The sequence below is a fragment of the Mangifera indica genome, chromosome 8, assembly GCF_011075055.1.
Source record: "Mangifera indica cultivar Alphonso chromosome 8, CATAS_Mindica_2.1, whole genome shotgun sequence".
Taxonomy (NCBI): Eukaryota; Viridiplantae; Streptophyta; class Magnoliopsida; order Sapindales; family Anacardiaceae; genus Mangifera; species Mangifera indica.
The window spans coordinates 6,870,347-6,887,925 of NC_058144.1; the positions used below are offsets into that span (position 1 = coordinate 6,870,347).

Consider the following 17,579-nt stretch of genomic DNA (forward strand, 5'->3'; position numbering starts at 1 on the left):
CTTTTAAACATCTGATATGCTTTGCAAGCTTGCATTGATTTCTGCATCCTTTGTTTATGTTATTTTGGTTTTGTTTTCAATGACAGATAAATGCAAGATGGTACCCTGAAGAGATTGGATCGGTTTAACGGGATATTGGTGCGGTTCAATAAGAAAACAGTGGCTCAATATGGTTGGGGCCCTGCTTTTTGATTGAGCCGTGCCAATATCACGTGCCACTGCTCTCTAAATCCTCCTCTCACTTCTCCATAGGTAACCGTTTTATTCATGAAATCTACTCATCATTTATTTATACATACCCTGTTTAACTTCTTAATCAGTGGCTTGTATATCTGGAATCTGATAAATTGAAAGTCTATTTCTAATGCTGGAAAATTCATTATGTTTATACATTCTATTTGGTTTCCGTTCTTGCCTTGTGTTACCCTGCAAACAAACAGAAAGGAAACAGCTTTTACTGATAAAATGTCTTGTAATGTGTTGGTTTAAGCTAACAAAAAGAATGCAGGCATGCTTGGTTTAAACAGAAAGAAGTGTAACTGTTGTTTACACTGTAGAAAATTGAACCAAGAATTTCAGTCAAATTCTCTGCAATTAATTGCAATAACTGCAGCAATGATGACTGTTTTCACCCATTTCTCCTTGCATATAGAGTGATAGTGGTACCTGCAAGCAAGCTTTACTGTGTTTGATGGTTTTATATGGTAGACTGACGCCAGTAAAATGATTTTTACCCCCATTACGGAGATTGGGAACTGTTACGTTTCTTTCCGGCTTCGATATGGTTTTACATTTTCCTGTTGGAAGAAAAATTATCTGATTCTGAAATGTTTGAAAGGGACACATAAAATGGTGGTCCTGTTTTTTCTTGCGTAATAATATTTACATGAGTAATGTTTTACATTCATTTAAGTAATGCTTATTTATTTGTTCATATGACTGATAGTCTCAGAGTATGGTTTTAATAGAGCAAAATTGGAGTTTGTCTAGTTCATTTTAATGGTGTTTGAATTTGACTTATTGGAGAAGAGTTAAACTCAAATTTAACTTGAGTTCGAATTCAAATTGAGTTTTAAACTCAGTTTGATATTAAAATAATATTGTTTTAATATATATTGATTAAAACGATATTGTTTTAATCGATTTACATTAATTTTTTTAGGTTTGATAGTTTTATAGATCCAATATTTTTAAAGCTTGAACTTAAACTCATTTGAATTGAACTCATTTTAGGTTTATTTAAGTCAAGTTTGAGTTCAAACAAATTCGATTTAACTTAAACTAAAAAAAAAATAAACCGTCAAGTTCGTTTGAACTAAATCGAACAAGTTTGACTTGAGTTCGGCTCTATCTCAGTGTCAGAATTCTTTACAGTTTATAGCCTCGTCAACTCGTGTAAATTTGATCCAGTCGTGGTTACAGTGATGAAGTTCAATGTCATTGATAAGTCCATCTTTGAGGGAATGAATTGCTTTACTAGATAGAGAAGAGAAGCTGAACAATTAATATTATCAAACATTAAATGTTTAACAATCCCACCCGCCTCATTGCTTTGGCCAATATTAGTATTTAACACTTCCCAACCAGAAGATTCGATAACGAATTTGAGAAGAAGGGAAAGGACACTGCAAAGATTTTTTTTGCAATTATTATAAGCTTGTAAGGCGTGCAACTGTTAACTTACAAATTAGCCCTACAAGCATCAAAGAATAAGCTGTGGGGTAACTCCTTTTCTTGCCGCTTGCATGGTCAATTCCTTCTACTAAAATAGAATAGGACCACGAAGCTGCTATCTCTCAGACTCTCACTCACTCTCTTCTGTGGTATATCATTCCCTATACTTGAATAAAGATAAAGAAAAAGATTTGCATTGTGGCTTCTCTTACTCCACTCTTGCCATCCTCCTGAGTTTGGAGGAACTCCAAATCGCCTCTTAAAATCTAGCACTCCACAAAGCATTCTCACCTTCTCCACATCGCCGATGGACCTCCTTAATCCGATCAGCAGACCTGCAAATCCCGCTGCAACTCCAGTCAAATGAAGCAACACAGATGTTGCCTGCCTGGGCTTTCCACTCACAGTCTGCAGTTACAAGTTATGCAATAAAATGTTACTGTTATTGATATTTGCAGTCATGTACTCTCATTGGTAATATTTGGTTCTAAAAGTTCCACAAGCATATAAGGAATTTATTTTGCACGTTGTTGCCCATACAAACACATTAAAAATTATTTTTACATTCTTTTGTTTAAATCATGCAAAAATGGTGAATTCTGTGACAAAAACAGTTCTCACTGCTGCCAAGAAAGAGAGGATTTAAATTTTACCACTCTATGATCATTGTGTCCCATTCGGGCTTCCATCAAGATACTATTGATTTGATTTATCAGATCTTATATTCCCATGAAATTTTTTCTAAAGCTATGTGATTGTTCCAGCTTACCTTCCAAAAATTAACAGTGATCACATTATTTTGAGGTCGAGTTAATTCATCTTGGTATGCAGTATATTACTTCAAGGCTTAGAATTAATGCGATAGCAACTCAACCCTCCTTGTACTGACAATTGAACCAGAAGTCTCCAGCAATGCAGTAATTAAATCTATAAACCAGAGATTGAAGCAATCCTTTTCCACCAAACTAAAAGAATTATTTTTGTTTTAAGCTCAAATAATAACTTTAATATTTTATTACTTCATATTTCAGGGGAATCAGGAATTTACCAGGTGGGGTGCCACAACATAGTCTCCGATCGTCAATATGCTCAACATCAAGTCCAATAAACCAGGATCCCAATGTAACATCCTCATTAGCATATCTGTGTAGAACATGCCTGATAGATATACACAATTACCATCAGAATTGCAAGAAGGCAAAACAAAGATGCAGATCAGATTCACACGAGTGCTAGTCTTATAAAGCATGATGAATGGAAATTTACTGGTTTATTGATATATATGTAGCCAAATCTTTTGAAATTGCATAAAGCTGTCCGGTTGCATGACGGAAATACTTGTTTCCTGCTTCGCCGAATTTCCAATACTCAGGTTCATGGTATCTCACTCCCCTGTTCCAAAGAATGAGCATATAGTAAAAAAGGAAGTTAATAATTTCTAGAAACTCTTTTAAGAAAAAAATTGGCTTACTTTTGATTAAGGACAGGACCAGATTTCATGCATCCAATGTATACCCTTGGTTTTGATCGGTGTCTAACTAGAGTTTCTCCAAGTGTTGCTGCAGTTTTCGGAAAATAGACTTTATGTAACAAAGAAATGCAAATTACAAAAAAAAAAAAAAAAAAAAAAAAAAATTGCTTTCTTATGGCTATTAGGAACAGCAATTTATATGGTTTTTCAAAGGACATTGTTATTACCTATATTTACATGGACATCATCATCAACTTTGACATAGAACTCTGCATCCCACAAAGTAGCAGCAGTAGCAAAATATATCTTAGTCTTGGCAGACAATTCTAGGTAACCTTCAACATGATCCTGCTAACAAGATTGCAGCATAGACTTATTTTGTGCTCAGCCGATTTAATACAAAATGGAGAAAGCACTAAAAGGACAACATGATAAGTGAGTATTACCAGCCTCAAGAAATCCCCATGTTTTCTGTCCTCTGCTTCAATAGCTCTGTCCAGAATACCCCCTGATGTGGCACTGCATTAAAAACATAATAAAAATATTAAGTAAATCTGTACCATTGAAAAATTGAAGAATGAATTCATTAAGATGCCAATTTACTTGATGAACATTGTCAGTCTCATCTAGTACACAAGAAGGCATATAGGCCAGCAGATTTATCTGCCATAATTTAATGGAAAAACCATGAATTCTTAGAAATTCAGTGACTCAAAATGTTATGTGTTACATTGACTAGAAGTGCCAGCAAGCTGCAAATGAGAAAAGGATCTCAAGGAAAATTCATTGTGACTTTCTAGAGGGAGCTCAGCTTGCTAAATTCCCATAAATGCATCAAACTTGAAATATCAACATTACTGCAATTACAGGATTTGCCCACCTATGACCAATGACGAATCGAATAATAATGCCCTTCTCTTCTTCCAATTTCTTTCTTTTTTCACCTGCTTTCCATTAAGTGTCAATATCAAATAAAAAAACATAAAGCAGACAATGTTTAAATAAATAGGGAGTCAGTCCAGGAACCTTGTGGCATCCATGTAGCACGAACTGAATCTCTTCGTTTGCGGCTGCTAAAAGCAGTATTAATTCCAACAACCATCAAAAACCTTTTCTTCCCTGCTGATTCAGCCTTATTTAAGTTCTCTGATAAAGGAGAACCACTCAGTATAGACTCTTGTGCTGCCCTTGCAGCAGCTAATTCCATCTCTAAATTTGAAATAGTCTTATCCAGTGTGCTGCATCAGAGACACTATGATAAGCTTCTACTCAGGATGCTTGACGAAGTTAAGTACAAAGCCTAAAGGAAATTAAGATAATAATAAATAAGCGTATGCAACTTACTGTATGGCATGGTGAGTCTTAAAAACTTCCCCAAAAATATCCTTAGCTTCGCGTGTTACTTCTTTCTGTTGCAACTAAAGGAATCCAGTTAGATTACAACAATGCCACGATTTGATCAGAACAAAGATAAGAAGGTAGAGATATTAACTTAAAAAATCGGAATATATCTCAGCTGAAGGATAGAGATACTCACAGATCTCTGATTACAACCCTCCGAAACTAGCTTTAGTTTTTCAGCTTCCATTGCAGTTGTCCGTGTGATGCCTTTTGATTCAGGAACTGTCCACATTCTGTTACCATTTCTACCTCATCAATAAGCTATTATGTTTTAAACCCGACAACAAAATTCATAATACTCAGCTGAGTATTAAACAGTAAAATCCCCTCAAGACTCACAAAAGATTGATTGACAATCCAATAGGTAAACCTTTTACCTAACATCCTCACTGCAATTAAACAACATAACGAAACTTGAGAAAAATAAATACTCAAGCGTCAACGAATAGGAAGAGAAGTAGTAGTAGATGTTTAGACGGTAGCTGAATTGTCATAATCCTAAATTAGTATTTTTCAAGAAGAAAACACCAGTAAAAAATGGAAGAAATATCATTTCAGATCTATCCCACCTTAAAATCAGTAAGCAACCCACCTACACAACCAGCAAGACCAGAAACAACATGAAAACAATTAAATTTTAGAAAAATCCTCAACAACCCATGTAAAGAAACCTGATAATATTTAATTTCCAATCGAAACAAAATTTTAATGGCTTGCCCAAAAAAATTATAATTAGCTAAAACATAGATAGCAGAATAAGGTACTAAAACAACTTGTTCTTTAAAAATTAAAATTTGGCAAAAGCTCAACTTAAATAAACTAATTAACATAATCCCACAAGTAAAAAAACTTTTAATTAGTTCAAGAAAAATTCATATAATACCTGTTTGTGAAGAGCATACCAGCACAGAAGCAGCCCAAACAAAGAAAAAAAGTCCACTTTTGTGATATAACATTTCTTGAAGTCTGCTCTTTGCTTTTCAAATACATTTTATTTTTCTCACAGCAACCGTTCAGCTGTATTTCTCTACCAAAAACTATCTCAAGAAACAAAGGCCGGGAAGAAAACAAAGGAACCCCAGAAGCGACAGACCTCAAATGATCACAGAACTGAACAGAGTAATCGAAATCTAAAACTGAAACGTACAGTGCAAGATACAAATTTTGAATAAGAGAAATGCAGATAGCAAAGCGAGCAAACAGAAGCCGATTCTTTGCTTGCTTTATTTTGCTTTAGTTTTGTCCTTTATGACCGTAGTTAATAGACGAATAGAGAGAGAATCTAAACAGGGTTGAGCTGTGTATCCCAGACAATAAAGCCTTCTACAGCTTAGCAGGCAAGGGATGTTGAACTGAACCGATTTGAGAAGACCCACTAACCGCCCTGCTAAGTTTTATACCAAATTACCAATCACCCCTTCAAAAATTTCCTAGCTTTTCGTTCTTGTGTTTTCGGCCGCAGGCAGGGATCAGTCAGTGTCAGGGACACAAAGTTTTCTACAGTGACATGAATGCCTTTACCTCCTTTTTTTTTTGCAATATAAAAGATTATTAAGAAAAAAAAATGATTTCGAATCCAACGGACTAAAATCTGTTTAACAGATAGACTCCTTGGGCACAATCCGTTGAAAAGGAAAGGGCAGACCGAACCAATTAAAGCATTTTATTTGCGGCGGTTTGCGGTGGAGAAAACATTACCCAATCAGCACGTAAAACCATTTCATTAAGTTGATTAAACAATTGACAACTGCCAAACCTTTTGTCCATATTAGTGTCTGTAATAGAACCATAGGAGGATTAACATTTAATGTGTTACCATTAGAAAATTTTATTTGTACAAGGAATTAGTAACTTGGAATACCAACTGGACAAAAATACAAATATTTTAGCCATCATCCAAAGTAGGGATGGCAAGGGAGAAAGACGCAGAGGGATCTCAATTTTCGTTTTTATTTTTATAAGGGATATCAATAATTATTCTTGATTTATTTTTTTTACAGGAATCATAAAAATTATTTGTTCCTTCTTTATGAAAAATTCTCTTTTTGTCTTCTTAGAAAAAAATTTCTTTCTTATACTTGTAATAAAAATTCTCTTTTTTGTATTTATTAAATACAACATAAATATATTAAATAACAAAATTAAGTAAAATTAAAATTAATATATTATTTTAAATATACAAATATTATATATTAATAAAAATTTAAATAAATATTAAAATATAAATAATTTAATATTATAAAAGATATATTAGTATTTTAAGTAAATATATTAATAAAAAAATATAGATAGAGTTGAGATGAGGATAGAATAAGACAAAGATGAAACACATACATCTGTGTTCTCAATTATAGAAACTTTTTTGTTTTTATCTTTATTTTTATCCAAAAAATTTAAAATCAAGAAGAATTGAAACCCCTAAATCCATCCTGGGATTATCATTTCTAATTCAAAGTTAGTTGTTATATCCCTTTCAAATGTATAATATATCTATATCTGACCTTTAATTATTTGATGCCCCCGTTCTAATTTTAAAATCTGAAAAAAGTCGTCTCCATTTTTTTAACGTATATGTGCAATTGGCAATGAGAAAAATATTACCAATCGCAAAGTCCAATGACAGCCAAACATGCACTATCGACTCTGAGAAAAGTCCTTGCAGTCTCTAATCATTTAACATTCAAAATCTTAATGTTTGTTGTAAAGGTTCAAAATAGAATCAAGTTATCATTGATGCCCAACAGTTATACGTGATTTGATCTAGCAGGATAATATGTGGCAAAGTGCAGTAGTTGGATGAGCCTCCGTAGCTTTTAGGTCACGTGGCTGCTGCAAAAGTGTGCTGGGGATAAAACCCATATTACAACAAAATCTGGGAATTTTGAAACGAATTTTCGGTTTCGATGCTCTCTGATATAAATGAGAAAGAGAGATATCAATCATCATTTGATGGCCAAACCGGAAACGGAGATTTCAATCCTCTTTCCGCCGCTCTGCATCACCATCCCTACTCACAACCAAGCCTGACAAGTGCTATAATTTATGTCTGCATGCTTAAGTTTTAATGTTACTTCAAGCCACTCAAAAGGCTGACATCAAAGTCTTTGGTGCCAAGAACATAAAAATTCAGAGATATTCATTTCACAAATTTGATGGCCAGTGGAGATAACATTAGATTTATGTTCTTGGAATGAACTCCAAAAAGTTTGATGCAAAGTTCCCAAAAGATCCATAGAACTAATTGGGATTCAAAACTACTTGTTTATTTGGTTCAATGGTAGAGATAACATTAGAAATTTGATAATTGGATAAATATATAATTTAATTTATCTAAGAGTTAGAGCCATGTTGATGTGGATTTCAAAAAATACTCAATTTTTAATGGCTTGTGCCTGGCTTTTTAGAAAGTGACAATTGAACTTCAACTTAAGGGCATCTTGTTCCCTTGTTCTCATCTTGAATTCTTAGCCACTACGACAATTATTAATATTTGATACAATTAATGACTGATATTTGACAGATTGATGCTTTAACTGACACTGGTAGTGACAGAAAGACAAGCATTAGCAAATATTAATTATCTCCTGGTTTCACCAAAAAGGAAACAAATCAAGAAGATTTGTTCAACAAACAGGGAAAATAACTTATATTTTCCTTTCTCATTTGGGAGTTCGACCCAAACTATGCCGTTTAACTGTACTAACTCATACAAGAAGTTGAGTTCAAATAATAAGTAGTTTAAGTGAGGTTAACAATAGGAATACAAATGCACATGAAAAGTGACAGTGCGGTGCGGTTGTGTGTTGATTAGGTCATAGGTTCTTTGCTTGCAATAGGAGTCCCCCTCGCTTTACACCATCACTTGTTGGTCCTCTTAAGCAACGCCAAAGCTGCCATTGCACGAGATGTCGGACTGGTAGGCGCAGCTGATCATTTATTTGGAAGTTTTGAACATCCCTGAAACGTTTCTAAGAATTAACTTATTTGATTACTTTAGTTTATCATAAGAAAATGATCAGTATTACTTTGATCACACCAAGATTGAGAGAGAGAGAGTATATCACATGATTACATGTGGTTTCAAAGAAATAAATTATATTTATAACAAGATGAAGAATAAAGGGTTTTATAGGCAAATTTACATATCTATGAGATCCTCTGCCCCTTCTAGATTTTATAAAAGATGCCCTTCATAAGCTTCAGCATTCATAAATTTAGGCAGGCATGGCGCCACATACATACTCAGCATGTGCAATGAACAAAATGGTAACATGTGGACTTGGCAGGCTTCCTTTACCCTTTAACACGTTCAAAAGTGTGAAAACAATCAAATTTCATTTTCTTTCTTATCTCTTAGGCTTTTAAATGGGAGCTCAAAACTCTTACTAGATTCATATGCTCTTATCTTTGCCTTGCCTGGGAGACCATGAAACCGTTATGTCCCATATAGATAGAGTCCATCTTGTTGGGCCTTCATAAGTCATAAACGCCAACATGTTGCTTCATCAACCACCAGACTTTGTCTAGGACCCCATGCACCATGTGCTCTGTGCTGCATGCTAAACACTCATTTCAATACCATAAGGTCTATGACCCCAGGGCACTTGCAGCCTGCAGTTTCTGCCTCTGGAGTAAACAGCAAATTTATTTAAATCAATACATTTGGAATTAGCACCCCAAACAATTTGTGTCATCAAGTGATTCTGTTTCTTACATGTTGTTTCCCTGTAAAGATCTTGGTTCTTTTGAAAACTAATTCTACTTATTTGTTACTAAAAAAGAATGTAGTGGTCGAGAGAGAAACAAACTCAAAATGTAAAAATAATCTTAAGTTCATCTTCTATATAGAAACATAATATATTCATGTTTAATTCTATACACACGTTTATGGTCTTCTTGTTGGTCTTGACATTACTTCAGCTCTAAAATCAACTCTAGAAGGTGGAATTGGTGCAAATAGAACCTCTTTAACATTACTGAGTATTCCTTTATCATATGGATTTTGTGAATTCACATAGCGTTGTCGGAAATTCTCATAAGCGGTCTGCATGATCCAAAAAGAATGAGAAAATAAAATTAACTAAACTCTCTTCAGCATATGCAAGTTATTAAACTATAAACTCATTACTTTTAGTAAAATTAAGTATGGTTAGGATAACCAAAGCAAATTCTAAATGTGTACTGAACCGACCTGATTTGTGGCAGTGAGATACATGTGATAAATAGCAAGGCCACCCAGGAAACAAATGGCAGCAAAACTAAAACATATCAGTGCTAGAAATTCAGGGCAGTCCTTTGGCATCCATAATAGTCCGGTGCTGTTTTTCACTCTTCTCTGATGGATTCCCCAAATAGAGAAGGCAAATACGTAGATAAAGAAAACCAAGGTAGATGTCACAAATGTCAAATAAAATCGATAATTTCTCTGCACAAACAAAATGGAAAATTGCAGTCAACATTAGATTCCTTACCAGTGGCTACGTCCCATAAGCATTTATTTGTTACGTGAATGTACCTGTGCAATACACTGACCGATCCACGGGCAGTGGTGGTCGAATTTCTCGACACAATTGTCACAAACCACGCAGTGGCCACTCCTTGGAGGCCTGAAAATCTTACAAATTCTACAGTATTTTAATCTCAGTTCGACCCCATTAATGGTTACTATCTTCCTCCTGGCTCCATTGCTAGTACCAACTTCTTCCATAGATGCTTGATCATTTCTAGGAATAATTCCTGGATCAGTTGCAGTAACCAATGTCAAGTTGACAAGAACCTACATTCCAAACAGAAATAAGAATATCTTCAGATTTGTTTACTTTTGGCTGCAGTCAAATTGGAAAGAATTTATCATGAGATAGAATAAACGAAGTCTTCCATGGTGACTAACAATTGTTGTCAGAATTACAGAAATGGGTACAATGAGATTTGAGTGAATTGGTAAATCATCTCTAGTATACATGGCAAATATCCAACTTGAAAGTGTTATCGATACTGTTGTCAAGAGCAGTCCCTTGGGATCTGGGCCACAAATGAGTCTTCCGTGGAAGAAAAAAACCTGCATATGTAGGGAAAAACTTCAATAAATCGCTCATTCATATATAATAAAGGCAATAATTTAATTGCTACAGTAATTTGTTAGCAGTCACGTTACATTATTCCCTGGCCAAACTTGGTAAGCTCTGATTCTTTCTGAATTTTCACCGCGAACGTATTGTAACCATAGATCCTGAATGAACCCTTTGACCGCAAAAACATACTGCCTAAGTGAAACGAAACAATTTCCGAGTTGTGCAGCCATCTTATTGTAAATTCTAGAGTTATTTTCGGTTAAGGAATCAAAAACAACTTGTTCTGGTGGCTCGGAAAGAGCAATCTCTTCCAGCACTATTCTATCATTCTCACTTGTTTCCATTTGTTGGTTAATGAAAGCCATTTAATTTTCTTTTCAATCAAACTCTTTTCCACTCGGTTTTGGTTCAACTGATTACCGTCGAAATAAGCATTGCGCTGCAAAACAACTGTTGAAAACAGAACAGCGGTTACTTCAGGGCAATATGTTGGGCCAGCCCAGCCCAAGCTGACGGTTTATATAAGCCCATGAAAACGCAGCGCCGCAACTAATTTCAGACACTTCCCTCTCCACTGGTGATTGAACTTGAACCGTGAGCGTCGAAGATCAAGTTAGGCAGAACAAAATAGGAGAAAACACAGAAAGTACAAAACAAGAGAAACTGAATCGAATGGATCATAAAGACAAGATCAAAATTGCAGTCACTGTTGCTTCTTTAGCGGTAATATCGATCTTCTTCACGACGCAATACCGAAGACGTAGAAAGCTCAAATGCCCTCCGAGTTCCTGCTATTTACAAACCGAACCAAAGCCGCAGCATAATTTCAAGCGCGTTTTAGCTGATAACTCATATTCACCATTCAAACACGCTAAAAACGGTGCATTAATTTTTTTTTATTTGCTATGTTATTCAAATTGTCTTTTTTTTTTTTTTAATTAACTTGAATCATAGAGTTGTGTTTGGTTGCTGAGAAAATGAGAGCAAAGAGAAAAAATTTATGGAAAGGTAAAATTAGCGAACGTATTAATTTAAACTTCAGAGCCTTCCATTTTGTAGTACTTACGTTAGTTAAGACAAAGAGAGCTAAGGAAATGAAGAACTAAATTAAACTTAGTTGGACAATTTGTTGAAGACTAGCCTATCAATTATTTAAATTGCTTTGTTTTTTCTAGTTTCTTTGCAACCAATCATTAGGTGAACTGGATTAAATGTGGTAAATTTTGATGGCAGAGAAATCTTCTGGCGGACATCCTTATGAAGCGGAGATTACAGCTTTGTTAGAGAAACCGCCACCTGAATTTAAGTTTGTTACAGATGATTTGAAATTGAATGAATCGTTCGTTTGGGTCAGGTCTAAGTTGCAATTAGAGGAACTTGCTATTACATTGAGTAGAGAGACAGTTTTTGCTGTTGATACCGAACAACACAGCTTGCGTTCATTTCTTGGCTTTACAGCTCTAATACAGGTTCATAATTACATCATGTTTTCTTCTGTTTAATGCATTATGAGTCTGTCATGTTTCTTGGATTCATTGATTATTGCATGATGTGTATTTGTGATATTTGTGAGCAGATTTCTACAGAGAAGGAAGACTATCTGATTGACACTATGGCTTTACATGATGAAATGAGTATTCTCCACCCAGTTTTTTCTGATCCAGGTATTTGCAAGGTAATGCAATTAAGTGTAGGTGCTTTGTTACAAGGTCATTAATATGATTTGAGATGTAATTACTCTGCCCACTCTCATGAAATTACATTTTTTGCTTTTTCCGCTCATTATGTTTAGCAGGACATATGTTTGTCACTTGTTATTTTTAATGGCATTAAGGGACTTCATTTGCCAACAAAAGCAAAATATGTTAAAGTGAACAATTTTGATATCAATCGGATGATTTTATAATGCATTCTTGATTGGTGGGCAACATCCAATTTAAGTTGATTAATCTGATAAATTTCTTCCTTATGCTGTAGGTGTTCCATGGGGCTGATAATGATGTTCTCTGGCTACAAAGAGATTTTTGTCTTTATGTTGTTAATTTATTTGATACTGCAAAGGTAAGTGTCGGGTTGAAAATCTGTTGATCCTGTGGAAAGTATTATGTGCTGTGTACATTTGGTGTTTAGAGAGATGGCACCTTATCAATTTGCTGACAATGATTTTATATGTAATTTGTGTTCTTTCTGATATTTTCTGTAGGCATGTGAGGTGTTGTCGAAACCACAGAAATCACTAGCATACTTACTTGAAACATACTGTAATGTAACCACAAACAAATTGTTGCAGGTTTGGTGTTATGGACATATTTTCACTTGTGACATTTTCTGCTTTGTTTTGGTCATCTTTTGGAACTTTTGTATGATAGGGTGTTTCCATATGTTGTATTTATGAAGACAGTAAAATGCATGTTGACTGTAGTTTTTAGGAGATAACATTTCTCATAACACAGAAGATGATTATCTTCTTATTGCATTGTAGCGTGAAGATTGGAGACAGCGCCCTCTGCCACCAGAAATGTTGCAATATGCTCAAACTGATGCACATTATTTGTTGTATATTGCAAAATGTTTAATTGATGAGCTCAAACAACAAGAAACTGGTATGTGTTATAGTTTCCACTTTTAGTTTATACTGCACTAATCAGCTTATCTTTCATCTGGTCTATATTTTCATGAAAATAAAAGAGTGAAACATATAATTGGTTGGAAATTGTATATCAATTATTGACATCGATTACCAGTCAGCAACATTTATTTATTATTTCTTGGCAATGGAGAAGTATCTTTCAAGAGGATTCATATCCTTTAGGAAAAGTTTGTTGGAATACTATGGTTTTAAATATGATTTTTTGCCATTCGAGAGGATCAGCTGGAGAAGAAAGCTACTTAAGCTCAAAACAGGGCCTGTAAATTAGTCTGAACCTCTGCTTGGCAACAATTCCAAATTGTTATTCTTTAAAACCTGTATATTTCTTATAGTATCAAATGCTAAACATATTACTGTACCAGAAAATTCATCTCGCCCCAATGACAAATTCAATTTTGTTCTCGAGGCTAGTCGGCGTTCAAACATGGTTTGTTTGCAACTCTACACGAAAGAGTTTGAGTCTTACCCGGGAGAAGCAGTTGCATCAGCAATCCTTTACCGACAATTGAATGGTCAAGGAGATGTTTCTTCTATTTCCTGTAAAACCCAGGTGTGCTGCTTTCTACCTGATTTTGCACTTGCATCCATGAAAGGAACCAATATTTATTGTTTATTTGTTTGTAAATACAGTTTCAGGAACTTGTGAGACGATTGTGCACTTGGAGAGATTTAATGGTAAGTTGGAAATTTTCATTTTTTCTGCCATGTCAAGAATAGCTTTACTGATATATTTAGAACGGTGTTTATATTTCTCTTGGAACTCTACTATTATAATTTCTATTTTTAAATGAGAAACTGAAATATATTGATCAAGGAGATACAAGTGACTGGTTCACCTCAACAAAAAGGTTTGTATAGCTTCAGCAAGGGATCGGAGATCCAAAGGGCAACATATAGACCTGTGAAAAAACAAACAGGATACACAATCGGAAAAGACAGATAACTTTATTATTATAGCTCATTAAATTTCATCTGGTCTTCAATTCCTTTCAGGCTCGTGTGCATGATGAGAGCTTGAGATTTGTATTATCCGAGCAGGCTATTGTTGCTCTTGCAGATAAAGTTCCAGCAACTGCAACAGACATCTGCTTCACGATAGCTCAAGCTGATTTGGATGTTGATTCTGTGAATTTTAATTCCTGTCTCCCGTCTCCATCCCCTGTTGTTTGCAGTCATTTGGGTGACTTGCATAATCTAATCCAGGACAAGTTAGGCAATCTGGACGATATTTTTCAAGCCATTCTTCACAAGTGTCTGGGTCCAAATGGAAGTTGTCCATTGTCTGTTTTTAATTATACTATACTGGCAAAATGTAACCTAAAACTAATACCTCAGAGAAATAGATTGGTTTACAAACAAAATGGTTGGGTTAAAAATTCAAAGCAATTTGCTCGGAAGGCTTCAAGAGAGCTGTTTGTCCAAAAATTTTCCTGCAAAGCTCCAGTTTATCATAATTGTAGGATCTATGCAAATGATGGACGGTTGCTCTGTTACTGCGACCGCAGAAAGCTTGATTGGTTGGTAAAAATCTTATATTTTATCTTCATTTCAACTTAAATATGGTGCAGTTTATGAATTATTGGCATCTTACAGGTATATTCATAGAAATCTTGCAAAACTTGTTGATGACGATCCACCTGCTATAATGCTTCTTTTTGAGCCCAAAGGCCGTCCCGAAGATGAAGGCAATGACTTTTATATTCAAAGTAAGAAAAATATATGTGTTGGCTGTGGTGAAGGAAATCACTATTTACGCTACAGAATTATTCCCTCATGCTATAGAATGCACTTCCCAGAGCATTTAAAAAGCCATCGTTCCCATGATATTGTCCTACTCTGTGTGGACTGCCATGAGGTAGCTCATGCTGCTGCTGAGAAGTATAAGAAACAAATTGCTGCAGAATTTGGAATACCACTTTTCATTCATAAAGTAGTGGATTTAAAACAAGCACAAGATAGACCATCATCATCAATGAAAACTGAAGAGACAGGTGTATCTCCTTTACAGTTGAGAACAGCTGCCATGGCTCTTTTGCGCCATGGTCCAAGAATGCCTACTGTCCGTAGGGAAGAACTGAGACAGGTATTGAGAGCTTACTTTTTGCACTTGATTCTGTTTGGCTTGGAAAAAGCTTTATGTGCAGTTTGCTTTTTCTTTTTTGTTATTTACTGTTGCGTCAGTAGTGAGCAGCACTAATAGCCAATATTAGAACTTCCATTATATGGCAATATAATTTTAGATTAAACTATCATGATATGAGGAGATGCGGCTACTTTTTTATTCAATACGGAAAAGCACTCAGGTGCAAAGTCACTTGTTATTGATAAATTTGAAGATGCTTTCTGTATGTTATTGCATTACAGTGTGGACTCCTCTCTTCTATTATTGGCATAAATTTCTTTTATGTTTGAGTTGTAGTTTCTTGTAAATAATAAAAATGGCATTTTTTGGTTTCTGATCAAAAGAAAAGTCATTTTAGAAGAGCATAATATTTATTACCAACCAAATCTCTCTTGTGCATCGCTATTCTTCTACCAATTGCTCATCAGTGTTTTAAGAGAATTGTACTGTGTTCTTTAACGGAGGGAATTCATTTTTGTTTTTTTAAGATTGTCATGAGATATTATGGAGGAAGGGAAATATCTGAAGAAGACTTGGAAAGAGCTCTGCTTGTTGGAATGAGTCCCCGTGAGAGACGACGACTTGGGAAGAAAAGAGGGGTGTATTTGAAACATTCTACATGTGTTGATGTTTCCAAAGAGGAGCACAATAATTTCAGTGGTGGGACTGAAAAATCTGCTACTGTGGGTGCAACAGAAGCTAATAATCTAGATGGGTTGCTTGCTACTGAAACAGAACCATTTGGTGAAAAAGAAATCCATCATTTTGCAACTGTAATGGATGACGACATAAGCAATACAGGGTTTGATCAAGTAACCTCATCTACCAATAACAAGAATAGGAATTCCATTGGAAGTGAAGTCTCTGATACAAAAGATGATTATGATGGCAATGATGATGATGTTTATGAGAACAGAAGTGTAACTAATGGAACAGTTGACTTACTTTACCCAACCTATGATGGAAGTGGCTCACCAAAGCATAATTCAAAGTTATCTTTATTAGGGCATGGTCCGCATGGAAAACAAGTGGTTGATTATCTACTGCAGGAATATGGAGACGACGGCATTCGGCAGTTTTGCCAAAGGTGGAGACAAGTTTTTGTCGAAGCTATTCATCCTAGCTTTTTGCCTGCCGGCTGGGATGTACAGCACAGGTATAGTTCTCTCATCTGCAATATTGTTGTACCATTACCATGTTCAAAGGAAGATCTTTCTGCTTTCTTATTCTCTTCTAAATATTATTTAAATACAATTTCTACTGGTAATTTAATTAGGATGAAGTTTGTGATTTGACCAGTCATACACACAATAACACAGAAAGTATGGTGTTGATTTATCAATTCAAAATATTCTTGCCTTGAGCCACTGAACCTTTGTTATTTGTCCAAGGATTTGACTCTGAGCACTGTGTTTCCCAGTGGCAGAAGAGAATTTGGTGAGTTCAGCGTTTACAATCCTGCCAAGAAAACTGTTGCAGCTGCTTCCATGAGTTAATTTATTGGGGAAATGTCAGTAGAGACCATGCAAACATCATCATTCATCAACCAGCATCAATATGCTGTTTATCCTAAATTTCCATGTTTATTTCTATTATCATCTTCCTCTTACATTGTGCATAGGAAACTCCTGGTTTTTTGTATTAGCCCTCAAATCTTATGTACAATTAGAAATGTTAGCAGGAGTTCCTACTAGGTTGTAGGTTGATCAGATATGTGAATTGGATTCCTATCTATTTGACAATATTCCTGCGGGCTGGCAAGAGATCTGTATTGCTAAAACGATTTCGTAATTTCCACAATGTTATGTTTAGTTGGCCTATTGGGAAAAAAAAATGGCATTTTTGTGTAGGAAATTCTCCACCAACAATTTAGTTGACTGGCAGCAGACCGGCCTACAGCTCTTAGGAGTACATAGAATTAGAATCCACAACAACACTACAGGCACAAATAGCAGTTGTATGAGTACTTTTTTCTTAACCCGTTTTTAGTATAAATATTGACAGCAGTAAGTCAAAAGATATTGTATATTGTGTCTGTCAATTCTATACAGCTATCTGAAACATCTAGCCAACCTCCATCGACCTACAAAATTACATTTACAAGATTAACCATTGGTGTAGAGACATTCTTCTAAATTCAAATCAACATCTTTATAGATAGTGCCAATCAAGTAAAATTCCAGCAGTTAC

At 35.1% G+C, this 17,579-nt stretch overlaps 3 protein-coding genes across 8 annotated transcripts; 1 reads left to right on the top strand and 2 right to left on the bottom strand.

The window, feature by feature from the left end:
• Positions 1–1,620: 1,620 nt before the first annotated feature.
• LOC123223653 (probable beta-1,3-galactosyltransferase 2) lies at positions 1,621–6,058 on the bottom strand. 4 transcript variants are annotated; one of them, XM_044646931.1, is made up of 11 exons: positions 5,430–6,058; positions 4,683–4,779; positions 4,490–4,554; positions 4,172–4,383; positions 4,026–4,089; positions 3,592–3,664; positions 3,373–3,496; positions 3,146–3,233; positions 2,941–3,066; positions 2,723–2,832; positions 1,621–2,082 (listed from the first exon to the last, which is right to left on the bottom strand). In XM_044646931.1, exons 1-11 carry the CDS (start codon positions 5,534–5,536, stop codon positions 1,934–1,936), a joined length of 1,215 nt encoding a protein of 404 aa, XP_044502866.1. In that variant the 5' UTR covers positions 5,537–6,058; the 3' UTR covers positions 1,621–1,933. The 4 variants fall into 4 exon arrangements, with proteins under 4 accessions (XP_044502866.1, XP_044502864.1, XP_044502865.1 ...); XM_044646929.1 differs by having other exon boundaries at positions 4,490–4,563; XM_044646930.1 differs by having other exon boundaries at positions 3,373–3,493; positions 4,490–4,563; positions 5,430–6,057.
• Positions 6,059–9,344: 3,286 nt separating this feature from the next.
• On the bottom strand, positions 9,345–11,005 carry LOC123223654 (probable protein S-acyltransferase 7). The gene is made up of 5 exons (XM_044646934.1): positions 10,701–11,005; positions 10,437–10,604; positions 10,062–10,322; positions 9,738–9,971; positions 9,345–9,590 (listed from the first exon to the last, which is right to left on the bottom strand). The coding sequence occupies exons 1-5, from the start codon at positions 10,980–10,982 to the stop codon at positions 9,432–9,434; spliced, it is 1,104 nt and encodes a 367-aa protein (XP_044502869.1). The 5' UTR covers positions 10,983–11,005; the 3' UTR covers positions 9,345–9,431.
• A 135-nt stretch (positions 11,006–11,140) lies between these two features.
• LOC123223652 (protein RRP6-like 3) lies at positions 11,141–17,152 on the top strand. Of its 3 annotated transcripts, none has more exons than XM_044646925.1 (12): positions 11,141–11,497; positions 11,851–12,086; positions 12,194–12,292; positions 12,595–12,678; positions 12,821–12,907; positions 13,100–13,220; positions 13,630–13,817; positions 13,898–13,942; positions 14,261–14,784; positions 14,861–15,350; positions 15,878–16,545; positions 16,781–16,922. In XM_044646925.1, exons 1-12 carry the CDS (start codon positions 11,290–11,292, stop codon positions 16,785–16,787), a joined length of 2,757 nt encoding a protein of 918 aa, XP_044502860.1. In that variant the 5' UTR covers positions 11,141–11,289; the 3' UTR covers positions 16,788–16,922. The 3 variants fall into 3 exon arrangements, with proteins under 3 accessions (XP_044502860.1, XP_044502859.1, XP_044502861.1); XM_044646924.1 differs by having other exon boundaries at positions 11,148–11,497; positions 16,810–17,152; XM_044646926.1 differs by lacking the exon at positions 12,821–12,907 and having other exon boundaries at positions 11,148–11,497; positions 16,810–17,152.
• Positions 17,153–17,579: the final 427 nt, after the last annotated feature.